Genomic DNA, 13,026 nt, shown 5'->3' with positions numbered 1-13,026 from the left:
TTGTGTTTCAACCATAGCGTTTAAATCAATTCAGTTTCACTTAAAGCCGAGTAGTTTGACCAGCTGCATCCCACCCAGAATAATCACTTTACATCCGCCTTTAAAATAAGAGCAAGTTAGGTTCTGCGCTACCTTCTTCAAACATCTTGAGGGGGTCTGACTGGCCCTTATGGACACTATGAGCAACTTAGGTTAGATTCCGTTCAGTATGAAAGCAGGCCCTTCAACCCAACAAGTCCACACTGACCCTCCAAAGAGAACCTGCCCAGACCTTTTCCCCTACATTTACCCCTGGCTAATGCATCTAACACTATGGGCAATTTAGCATGGCCAATTCACTTGACCTGCATATCTTTGGATTGTGGGAGGAAACCCACGCAGACACAGGGAGAATGTGCAAACTGCACACAGATAGTCACCTGAGACTGGGATTGAACCTGAGTCCCTGGCGCTGTGAGGCAGCAGTACCACCGTAGCCAATCCACCCTAACCTGCACATCTCTGGACTGTGGGAGGAAACCCACACAGACACGGGGCGAATGTGCAAACTCCACACAGTCGCCTGAGGCGGGAATCAAACCTGGGTCCCTGGCGCTGTGAGACAGCAGTGCTACTGTACATGGGTACAATACATGGAAGTTTTGGATCAGCCATGATCACATTGGATAGTGGGCAGACTCGATGGGCCGAATGGCTTACTGCTGTTGCTATCTTGGGATCCATTTATTGCAGAGGTCAGGAGAGTCTGCATTCTGCTCGATGCGACTGAGGCTGCCGACGGGGAAGAGAGAACATGGCCAGTGGTGAGAAGGGTCCTCCTTGCCAACTCTTTCCTCAGTGGCTGGAGTCTCAGCCCCGTTTCTGCTTCACTCACTCACGGAATGAGGGCATCGCTGGCCAGGCCCAGCATTTATCACCCATCCCCAATTACCCAGAGGGCAGCTAAGGGTCAACCAAATTGCTGTGGGTAGAGGGTCACATGTCGGCCAGGCCAGGTAAGGATGGCAGATTCCATCCCTAAAGGACGTTAGTGAACCTGATCGGTTTTTCCCGCAACGGTTTCATTATTAGACCCTTAATTCCGTTTTTTTTAAAAATTGCCCTATTTCCTGTGGTTGGATTTGAACTCAGGTCCCCAGAACATGAGCTGATTTGCTGGATCGATAGTCCAGTGACAATCCCACCAGCCATTGTGCTCCCCTGCACACGCTGCCCACAAGGTGCCTTCTGTAACCCATGCTTCCGATTCGGAACACGGGACCATGGTTTCTATTTGATGAGGTTGAGCCAGAGCAACTGCGGGACGCAGAGGTCGATGCTCTGTGACGCAGGGATACACACTCTGCGTGCTGTCCCTGCAGACTCACAGTAGAGAAGCAACGACAGAGGCTGCTGGAGGACCAACAACTCAGTGAAGAACCCTGTCTGAAACCCACATGGTCTTCAAAGCGGAGAGTTAACCTCAAACCATTGTTGGGGACTGCCCATAGGCCAGCGCCCAGGGGGATGTGTTGAGGAGTGCACGAAGGCATGGGACAGCCTCTTCAGAGACACGCCAGAGTGAGGTCACCGTGAGTTTTGAGAAGAGTCTTTGAGTGAGATCACAGTCTAAGGCTCTTCAGCAATCACACAGCAAGGAATAAGAGCCCTTGTAAAAGCCTTCAGGCTGTTTGAACAGGTCATTCACATTGCCAGCATGAGGAATTACAATGAAGCAATGCAGAATATCTGTGCTGGGTTGGCAGTGAAGGCAATTGGACTGCATTTGCACTTTCTCTGTGGTCAAGTGTAAGCTCTTAGTTCCTTCCACAGCTACATTTTGCGAGCAGAGTACACGTTTTGACTCTGCCCAAATCCGAAACAATGTTTGCTACGTCTTTGTCTACCAAAACATTTCACGTTTCGAAATACCTTTCCATGTCTGCCCCACTCTCAAGAAAATAATCCTAGAATGTTAGATGCACAACAGGAAAGTGCTGGAGAAACCCAACAGGTCAGACAGTGTCTGTGGAGAGAGAAATGGAGTCGGCGTTTCGAGTCCAGGCAGAGTCTTTCCAGCAATTTCCTTTTTCTTTGTTCCAGATTGTTAGCTCCTTCCTGCTGGTTTGAACATCTCCACTTCCTGTGACGTTCAACTTTCCCTACATCCCTGTTTCATTTGGGAAGCCGGAACGTTGACTGAATGTGGGCACTATGGTGGATGGCTCCTACCTGGGTTTTGTCCAGTAGTCTCCCATCGACTGCCACTGTGCCATCTCTGTCTCATTGAGCGTGTTCTTCAAGAGGTGGACGGCATCGTTGGTGAGGAATGGCGTGGTGACCGATCTGGCAACATGCTGACCCACTGTTTGCACCATCTGTGCGGGAGGAAAGAGATGAAGGGTCAAAACCCTTGGCTCCATTTCACCAACAACTTGCCCAGATAAATAGAAGGAGGGGTCCTCCCTGTACCAACTTGAAGATGGTAGGTCTCCCCTGACAGTGACCTCGAACAGCATCGTAAGCATTCACACCCTCCACCAATGGAGCACACTCACAGCAACATGCTATAAGATCATCATAGAATCCGTACACTGGGGAAACAGGCCATTCAGCCCAACAAGTCCACACTGACCCTCCAAAGAGTATCCCATGGAGACCCATTACCCCACCTTATTACTCTATATTTGCCCCCGACTAACCTACACATCCCTGAACGCTGTGGGCAACTTAGCACGGGTCGAGAATGTGGTACTGGAAAAGCACAGCAAGTCAGGCAGCATCTGAGGAGCAGGAGAGTCGATGTTTCAGGCAAAAGCCCTTCATCAGGAATAAGGATAGAGACAGTGGTATAGTGGTAATGTTGCTGAACTCGAAATCATAAAACCCAATCTAATGCTCTGGGCCATGAGTTCAAATCCCACCATCTAGGTCAGATGGAGTTTAAATTCAGTAAGTATAGAATTGAAAGCTGGTGTCAGTAGTGGATGCTATTTGATTGATTATTCTCACATGTACAGTGAGAAGTATTGTTTTGCATGCTATGCAGACAAATCAAACCTTATATTAGTACTGATTTGGAGATGCCGGTGTTGGACTGGGGTATACAAAGTTAAAAATCACACAACACCAGGTTATAGTCCAACAGATTTAATTGGAAGCACAAGCTTTTGGAGTGCTGCTCCTTCATCAGGTGGTTGTGGAGTATAAGATCGTAAGACACAGGATATATAGCAAACATTTACAGTGTGATGTAACTGAAACTATATATTGAAAAAGACCTGGATTGTTTGTTAAGTCTCTCATCTTTTAGAATGGGCATGTTGGTTTCAGTTCTTTCATATGCAAATCCTAGAAGATTTAAGAGTTGCGTTCTTGAGTGAACTTTAACAATTGGTGTCATGTCGGCCCAGATAGCTCTTTACATAAGAACATCAGGGTAATAGAACAGGATGCAGAATACAGAGTTACAGCTACAGAGAAGGTGCGGAGAAAGATCAACTCTAACATAAGGAGTGGTCTACACTTAAGTCTGACAACAGCAGGGAAGAAGCTGTTCTTGAATCTGATGGTACATGTTTTCAAATGTTTGTACCTTCTGTCCGATGGAAGAGATATAACCAGGGTGGGGAGGGGTGGTCTTTAATGATGATGGATGCTTTCCCGAGGCAGTGGAAAGTATAGATGGAGTCAATGGATGGGAGGCTGGTTTGTGTGGGCTGGGTTTACAACTCTTTGTAGTTTCTTGTGGTCTTGTGAGTGATGTTGAAACAGGTACTCTTCAGGGAAGGCAATCTACTCATTCTTCCTTGTCTCACTCAGCCTGGAGAGCCACAGGAAAGTGGCTACCTCTCACTCACCCTCTCATCCTCACCCTCCCACAACCCCCTTCATTGCTGGCATCATGAGAGGGGGTGGGGTTGCTGATGCCCCCCCACCCCCACCCTTCTGCTGCTGTCATGGAAATTTTCCCAAGATCCTCTTGGCTTAGCATAACTGGGAGGCAATGCTGCAGTCCCCATGTCTAACAGGAGGATGGAGCATGGGTCAGAGGGGCACAAAGCAGGAATTGTAGAAAGCCACTTTCTTACCATGTCGAGGGGCGTGAACAGGAAGTGGATTAGTTCGGTCGCACTGGGATTGACAATGTGGTTCTTCACCCGAGCCTAAAAAAGAACAAAATCATCGTGGAAAAATCCTGGGGTCAGGTTCAAATCATCTGCTTAAATATTCTTCATCTCGCTTGTGTTACGACACGAGGTAAACCCCTCTGTGAATTTAAACCTGACGCACAGAGAAGCTCACCTCACACTGTAATCTGTGAGGGGCAAAGGACTATCCCTAGAGATCTCTATTTAAAGCAAAAATTAACCATTTTATTCTTTAAGTCCAAAAGAACACATTAAACAACTATTTCCAGCTCCCACTTTACAATAAATTCCCTCTTAAGTTTATGGCAAAATCAATTTTAAATCCAGGTATAGTCTTCAGACATCGCGCGTTCTCTGTAGGTTTCCTTTTGGTAGACTTTGGTGTTCCGCTGCACAAACGTCTTATGATAAATACCTTTCAGAGAGCTGTTCTACTGGCGGTCTGTTTGATGGTCGCTTGGCAGTTCTCCCCCTAACTATTCAAGATGTTCAGTTTTATACCCCAAAACATCAGATCATTTCATTGATTTGATGCCATTAAAATACTAAATTCAAATTCAATTGGATTTTTGGTATCTTGGGGCATAATTTAAACTGATTGGCCAAGTTTGAATTTGTTTTGTATCATGGCAACTCATCTGCACTATTGATTTCACAGTCAAATGTTACATTTTAAATTCTTTCAGCATACTCTGTGTCTCTCTAAGTCCGTGCCAGCTTCCAGTCTCCTAAAGGTACAGTATGCACCTATACCTTCAAAGCACTTGTTATAAAATCATCGAATTTGCTGTCAAAAATGGGTGTAAATCTCCTTCTACTCATTTAAACTGAAGGTAAAGTTCCCTTGACATTACCCCCATCAAACAATCCCAGGATAGATACAGCATTGGCTTAGGTAGAAAGTTTCCTCTACACTGATCCATAAAACACTCCAGCATGGGGCTAGATCGAGAGTAAAGCTCCTTCTACACTATCCCCATCAAACACAATCAGGACAGTGACAGCACAGGGCAAGATAGAGAGTAAAGCTCCTTCTACACTATCCCCATCAAACACACTCAGGACAGTGACAGCACGGGGTTAGATACAGACTAAAGCTTCCTCTATGTTGTCAGGTACAGGAAGGGCTAATGGACAGAAAAGCTCTATTTTCCTACAGTTACATAATGTAAGCACAACATCAGAGGTCTCTGCATCAGCATCTGGGTGACATTTTCATTCGCTACCTGGATTATTATCTGAGTAAGGAGACTTTTTAATCTAAACTGTAAGGAATTATAGACAGTCTGACCTGATGAACCTTTTATTGGGAGTTTAGGCAGGACCACCTAAAACATGTAACAAAACAAATCAAAGAATTGCAGATGCTGGAAACCAGAAACAAAATCAGGAATTGCTGGAGAAACTCAGCAAGTCTTGCAGCATCTATGGAGAGAGAAACAGAGTTAACATTTAGGGTGCAGTGACCCAGAGAGTTCTGAAGAAAGGTCACTGGGCACAAAACATTAACTCTGCTTTCTCTCTCCACAGACAGTGCCAGACCTGCTGAGTTTCTCCAGCAATTTCTGCTTTTGTACCTTAAACACGTGTCATGCTGCAGCCAAGATAGAGAGAAAGAGAGAGAGAGAAACAGAGAGACAGAGAGACAGACAGTGAGAGTGAGAGAGACAGAGACAGAGACAGAGAGAGACAGAGAGAGAGAGAGAGACAGAGAGACAGAGAGAGAGAGAGAGACAGAGAGAGAGAGAGACAGAGAGAGAGAGAAAGAGAGAGAGAACAAGTGAGAGAAAGATAAAGCAAGGAGAGGTGGGTGAAAGAAAGAGGGAGAGAAAGTAAGAGAAATAGAGGTACAGAGAGAGAGAGCTGGGGACAAGGAGAAAGAAAGAAAGAGAAAGTAAGGGAGAGTTAGAGGGAGTAAGGTGGGAGGAGGAAGAAGAAGAAAGAGGCAAAGTAACAGAGAGAAAGTAAGAGAGATGGAGAGGGAGAAAGTTGGAGAGAGAGACAGACAGACATACAGAGAGGAAGGGGAAGGAGAAAGAAAGAGAGAGAGAGAGAAAGCAAGAGCGATATAGAAAGAGAGGGTTTGGGGAAGAAAGAAAGGGAGAAAGAGAAAGAGGGTGCTGACAAGCATCTTGGATGGATTTGGTCCTAGATTCCAAACATCAGAGAAAGTATTTAACCCCATCGCTAACCCAATCACTAATATCTGATCTGATTGAATCCCAACTACTCTCTTGCTAACAGAGAGTGAACAGTGAGATTTGAAGTCTATAATTTGACAAGTTTCCCACATTCAGCAGGGTGTGAATATACCAGGTCACATTACACATTCAGCTGTGGGTAAAGGTCGGATTCTGAGCAATCCATTGGGACGATATTTATTCAGCAGGCTGAGGGTTATTCCTTGTGATTCTGTGCTGAGTAAGGATCACTGTTATAAATACTACGTGCCCCAAAGTTGGTTCTGAGACCATGAATCTCAAGACCACAGCTCCCTCTCTCTCTTTTTCCCTTTCTTTCTTTCCCTGCCCCTCTCTCTCTCTATCTCTTTCTTACTTTCTCTCTCTCTCTGTATCTTTCTTTCTCCTTCTTCTTCCTCTCTCTCTCTATTTATCTCCTACTTTCTCCCTCTACAGTTTAACCAGAATAACCATTTAATATCGCATGTGGAAATCATTAACAGCAAGTCTTGGCAGTCTCTTGGTATTTGAAATGAAACTGCGAGGCTGGGTTGCTGCCAGGAAAAGATTAAACCCACAGTGTCAACACCCTGATTAGGTATTTCAGTGCTGACCTTTAGCTCTGACTTAAGTCATTTGCTTCTAGCCCTGTTTGCTGTGACAGTCTGCATTGACAAAATGAACTTTGTCATTTGATTAAAAACAGGTCATACCCTCTACTTGTCTTCACCTATCCCCACTGCACCACCCTGCCCCCACCACCCTCCCCTTTATCTGCAGCTCCTCCCACCCCCACCCCCAAGTCCTGAGAAGGGGTACCCCCGAAATATCTCCACCACCTGGCTTGCTGTGTTCTTCCAGCCTCCTGCCTATCTGCTTTGGATTCCAGCTTCTGCAGGTTTTTTGTATCTAACCAGATTTGATAACACCGAGCCCTTTTGAAAGAGTTTGGACTTTGCAAGCTGCAGAGTTGCTTACCAGCAGGCTAAAGGAGTATTTGTACTTCTGAAAGACATCGACAAATTCCTCCTGGGTCGGGGGCCGTGCTCTCAGTGTCAGGAGACCCTCTGAAATCAACAGGAGAATTTGGTTTCAGGTGTAAATCGACATTGTGGATATAATACAAACACAAAACACAGAAAGCCTCACCCATTGAGTGTCTTAGACTTAAGACTATATCACCAGGTCTTCCAGTTCAAGTTCATTCTATGACATTAGCACAAAAAACATCCAGACCGACACCGCATTGTATTACTGATGTTGGAGGTGCAATTGTTGGAGAGAGAGGCAGTGGTAAAGGGTTGTATTGAGGTTGTACAGGACATTGATGAGGCCTCTTAGAGTCATAGAGATGTACAGCATGGAAACAGACCCTTCGGTCCAACTCATCCATGCTAACTAGATATCCTAAATTAATCTAGTCCCATTTGCCAACATAGAACATTGAACACAGAATGTTACAGTGCAGTACAGGCCCTTCGGCCCTCCATGTTGTGCTGACCTGTGAAATTAATCTGATGTCCATCTAACCTACACCATTCCATTATTATCCATACTTATGTCCAATGTCCATTTAAATGCTGTTAATGTCGGTGAGTCCACTACTGTTGCAGGCAGGCCATTCCACGCCCCCTACTACCCTCTGAGGAAAGAAACTACCCCGATATCTGTCCTATATCTATCACCCTCAACTTAAAACTATGGCCCCTCATGCTAGCCGTCACCATCTGAGGAAAAAGGCTCTCACAGTCCACCCAATCTAACCCTCTGATTATCTTATGCGTCTCGATTAAGTGACCTCTTAACCTTCTTCACTCCGACAAAAACAACCTCAGTTCCCTCAGCCTTTCCTCGTAAAACCTTCCTTCCATACCAGGCAACATCCTAGTAAATCTCCTCTGAACCCTTTCCAAAGCTTCCACATCCTTCCTAAATTGTGGTGACCGGAACTGCACGCAATACTCCAAGTGCGGCCTTACCAGTGTCTTGTACAGCTGAAGCATGACCTCGTGTGCTCCGAAACTCAATCCCCCCACCAATAAACACCAACACACCATATGCCTTCTTAACAACCCTGTCAACCTGGTGGCAACTTTCAGGGATTTATGCACCTGGACACCGAGATTTCTCTGTTCATCTACACTGTCAAGAATTTTACCAATAGCCCAGTACTCTGCATTCCTGCTACTTCTTCCAAAGTGAACTACCTCACACTTTTCCGCATTAAACTCCATTTGCCACTTCTCAGCCCAGCTCTGCATCTTATCTATGTCCCACAACATCCTTAAGCACATCCACAACCATGCCTACTTTAGTGTCATCTGCACATTTACTAACCCATCCTTCAATGCCCAGATCCAGATCATTTATAAAAATGACAAACAGCAATGGCCCCAGAACAGATCCCTGCAGCACACCGCTGGTAACTGAGCTCCAGGGTGAACATTTCCCATTAACCACCACCCTCTGTCTTCTTTCAGCTAGTCAATTTCTGATCCAAACCACTAAATCACCTTCAATCCCGAAACTCTGTATTTTGTGCAATAGCCTACCATGGGGAACCTTATCAAATACCTTACTGAAATCCAAATACACCACATCAACCACTTTACCTTCATCCATCTGTTTTGTCACCTTCTCAAAGAACTCAATAAGTTTGGTGAGGCATGACCTACCCTTCACAAAACTGTCCTGACTATCCATAACCAAATTATTCCTTTCAGAATGATTATAAATCCTATCTCCTATAACCTTTTCCAACACCTTACCCACAACCGAAGTAAAGCTCACTGGCCTATAATGACCAGGGTTGCCCCGACTCCCCTTCGTAAAGAAGGGAACAATATTTACTCTCCTCCAGTCTTCTGGCACTACTCCTGTCGACAATGATGACATAAAGATTGAAGCCAAAGGCTCTGCAATCTCCTCCCTGGTTTCCCAGAGAATCCGAGGATAAATCCCATCCAGGGGTCTTATCTATTTTCAGATCTTCCAAAATTGCTAAAAGCTCCTCCCTGTCAACCTCAATCTAAACTTGTAGCCTGTATTTTCGTATTGTCACTAACATTGCCCTTTTCCAATGTGAATACTAACGAAAAGTTTTCATTAAGTGTTTCCCCTATGTCCTCAGATTCAACACACAACCTCCCGCTACTGTCTTTGATTGGCCCTAATCTTACTGTAGTCATTCTTTTATCCCTGACATACCTATAGAAGGTCTTAGAGTATTCCTTGATCCTATCCAACATCAACTTCTCATGTCCCCTCTGGCTCTTCTCAGCTCTCTCTTTAGATCTTTTTTTGGCTAAAATTGTAACTCTCAAGCCCCCTGACTGAGCCTTCATGCCTCATCTGCACATGAACCTTTTACTTTCTCTTGACAAGAGCTTCAACTTCTTTAGTGAACCATGGTTCCCTCTCTCAACAACTTACCTCCATGCCTGATAGATATATATTTATCAAGGAACCACAGTATCTGTTCGTTGAATAAGCTCCACACTTCAAGTGTGTCCATCCCCTGCAGTTTCTTTCCCCATCTTATGCATCCTAAATCTTGCCTAATCACATCATAATTGCCTTTCCCGCCAGTTATACCTCTTTCCCTGTGGTATATACCCGATCCAATGTTTGCTATTGTAAACATAACTGAATTATGGTCACTATTGCCAAAGTGCTCACCTACCTCCAAATCTAATAACTGGCTGGGTCCATTCCCCAGTACCAAATCCAATAGGGCATCGCTTCTTGTTGGCCTGTCTACATACTGTGTCAGAAAACCCTCCTGCACACACTGAACAAAAACTGACCCATCTAAACTACTTGAACTATAGTATTCCCAGTCAACATTGGGGAAGTTAGGTTGATAAAATTCAGATTAATAAATTCTTAATCTCGCAAGGAATTAAGGGAGGCAGGGAGAGTGCGGGTAAGTGGTGTTGAAACGCCCATCAGACATTGTGGACTCGATTGGCCAAATAGCCTTACCTCCTCGCCTATGTCTTATGGTCTTAAGTTAAAGTCCCCCATAACAACTACACTGTTACTCTCGCTCAGATCGAGAATCATCTTTTCTATTCTTTCCTCTACATCCCTAGACACATTCGGAGGCCTATAGAAAACTCCCAGCAGGGTGACCTCTCCTTTCCTGTTTCTAACCTCAACTCAAACTACCTCAGTGGATGAATCCTCAAACATTCTCTCAGCTGCTGTAATATTACCCCTGATTAACAATGACACACCACCGCCCCCTTCCCCACCCCCACCCCCGCTCATTTACCATCTTCTCTGTTCTTGCTGAAACATCGAAATCCCGGAATCTGCAACAACCATTCCGATCCCTCCTCTAGCCATGTTCTGAAGTGGCCACAACAACGAAATCCCAGGTACCAACCCATGCTGCAAGTTCACCCACCTTATTCCAGATGCTCTTGGCGTTGAAGTACACACGTTTCAAACCAACATCCTGATTGCTGGTGCCCCCTTGTGACCTTGTAAACCTATCCCTGACCTCACTACCTTCAACCTCCTGTACACTGGAACTAAAGTTTAGATTCCCATCCCCCTGCTGCCTTAGTTATAACTCCCTTGAAGAGCATAAGCAAATTTCCTCTCCAGGATATTGGTACCCCTCCGGTTCAGGTGAAGACCATCCTGTTTGTAGAGGTCCCACCTTCCCCCAGAAAGAGTTCCACTTATCCAAGAATCCAAAACCCTCCCTTCTGCACCATCCCTGCAACAATTGGCCCATGTCCCTCTAAACCTTTCCTATTCATATCCCCATCCAGTCTTCTGAGTATTGTGGGCAGTTCTGGTCACCCTGTTACAGCAAAGACATTATTAAGCCGAGAAGGCTTCAGGAGAGATTTTCCAGGATTTTGCCAGGAATGGAAGGTTTGAGTTATAAGGAGAGGCTGGACAGGCTGGGAATTGTTTTCTCTCGAGCTTAGGAGGTTGAGAGGTGACCTTATAGAGGATTATAAAAGCATGAGGAGGATGGATAAGGTGAATGGCAGGTGTCTTTTCCCTGGGGTGGGGGATTTCAAGAGTGGGGGGTGATTTTTTTAAGATGAGAGGAGAAAGATTTAGAAAAGACTTGAGAGGCAATTTTTTTTTACACAGAGTGGTTTCTGTGTTGAATGAACTTCCTGAGGAGTGATGGATAAGCGTTCATTTGCAATGTTTAATAGACATTTGGCAGGTACATGAATAGGAAAGATTTGGAGGGATATGAGCTAAGTGTAGGCAGGTGGGACCGGTCGGCATGTATTGGTTGGACCGAAGGGCTTGTTTCCGTGCTGTGTGACTCTATGACTCCAAAGTCACTAATCCAGAAACACCAAGCTCTAGGGACATGGGTTCAAACCATACTGTACCCAATGGTGAAATTTAAATTTAATTTCAAAAAATTGGAATAAAAATCTAGCTTAATTATCAAACAAAAAATTCATCTGTTTTCCTAATGTCCTTTAGGGGAAGAAATCTGCCATCCTTATCCAATCTGGCCGACATGTGACTCCAGACCAACAGCGATGTGGTTGACTCCTAATCGCCCTCTGGGCAATTAGGGATGGCCAATAAATGCTGGGGCAACCCTCATCCATAAAGGAATGCAAAAGAAAATACCTATGACTCACTGAAGTGCATTTGGAAAGGAAAAGGGGGATCTGTGATGAAAAGTCTGGTCTCCTATTGGAATGGTGTCCCACCATCTCACTGTCACTTGTAAAGAAACTGCATGTATAGATCAGGCCTCCCTCAATGTCCCAACACAGACCATAGGGAATTAAACAAAACCACGGTTGTCCCATTGGAAAAGATGCCATTCAGCCCATCAGGTCCACATCCCATCCAGACACTCACCCTCTCCCTGTTACCCCACTCCACAGTAATTTAACCATAATCAATCCACTCTGACCTGCACAGTTTTGGGCTGTGGGAGGAAACTGGAGCACCCAGAGCACCCACGCAGACACGGGGAGAACGTGCAAACTCCGCACAGATAATTACCCGAGGCTAGAATTGAACCTGAGACCCTGACACTATGAGGCAGCAGTGCTAACCACTGAGCCACTATGCCACCCATCCCTGTTGATTGGTCAACTGGATTAATGGGTCTCATTGGGTAGGAGTCAGAGCCGCTGGAAATTGTGGAACTTTGACCTGAGTGTATAACTCCAGTTCGGTGGTACACACCGGTCAGTTGTCAGCACTGATAGGGGGTGGGGAGAGGTTGGTTAGCTCAGTTGGCTGGATGGCTGGTTTGTGTTGCAGACTGACACCCACAGAGTGAGGTCAATCTCTGCCCTAGCTGAGGGCACCACGAAGGTCCCACCTTCTCAAGGTCCCCCTGAGGCACCGGTGACCCTTTGGTTAGAGCATCATTAGTTGTCTCACCCTAACGGGAGGGGAGAGATACAACAAGGGTTCGGGGGGCAATCTTTTCACACAGAGGGTGGTGAGTGTCTGGAATAGGGCTGCCAGAGGTAGTGGCGGAGGTGAGTGCAATTTTGTCATTTAAGCAACATTTGGACAGGTACATGGATGGGATAAGTGTGGAGGTATATGGACCAAATGCAGGCAAATGGCACTAGATTAATTGTGAAAACTGGGTGGCATGGACAAGATGGGGTGAAGGGCCTGTTTCCATGCTGTAGACCTCTATGACTATGGTGACTTACCATTCCCTGTATTTAAGCACAGTTATTTTAATGCATTAT

At 45.5% G+C, this 13,026-nt stretch overlaps 1 protein-coding gene across 4 annotated transcripts in view; it reads right to left on the bottom strand.

The window, feature by feature from the left end:
- LOC140489335 (epidermal growth factor receptor kinase substrate 8-like protein 1) overlaps positions 1-13,026 on the bottom strand; it is a 107,541-nt gene that overhangs the window by 27,228 nt on the left and 67,287 nt on the right. For all 4 annotated transcript variants that reach the window (XM_072588777.1, XM_072588779.1, XM_072588778.1 and 1 more), the window contains 3 exons: positions 7,289-7,377; positions 4,071-4,145; positions 2,212-2,357 (listed from right to left, as the gene is read on the bottom strand). In XM_072588777.1, the coding sequence (XP_072444878.1) occupies positions 2,212-2,357; positions 4,071-4,145; positions 7,289-7,377 (310 nt within the window). The remainder of the gene's footprint in view (positions 1-2,211; positions 2,358-4,070; positions 4,146-7,288; positions 7,378-13,026) is intronic.

Source organism: Chiloscyllium punctatum, chromosome 18 (genome assembly GCF_047496795.1).
Source record: "Chiloscyllium punctatum isolate Juve2018m chromosome 18, sChiPun1.3, whole genome shotgun sequence".
NCBI lineage: Eukaryota > Metazoa > Chordata > Chondrichthyes > Orectolobiformes > Hemiscylliidae > Chiloscyllium > Chiloscyllium punctatum.
Note: the sequence above shows the minus strand (reverse complement) of the source record. Positions and strands in the feature narration are given on the sequence as shown.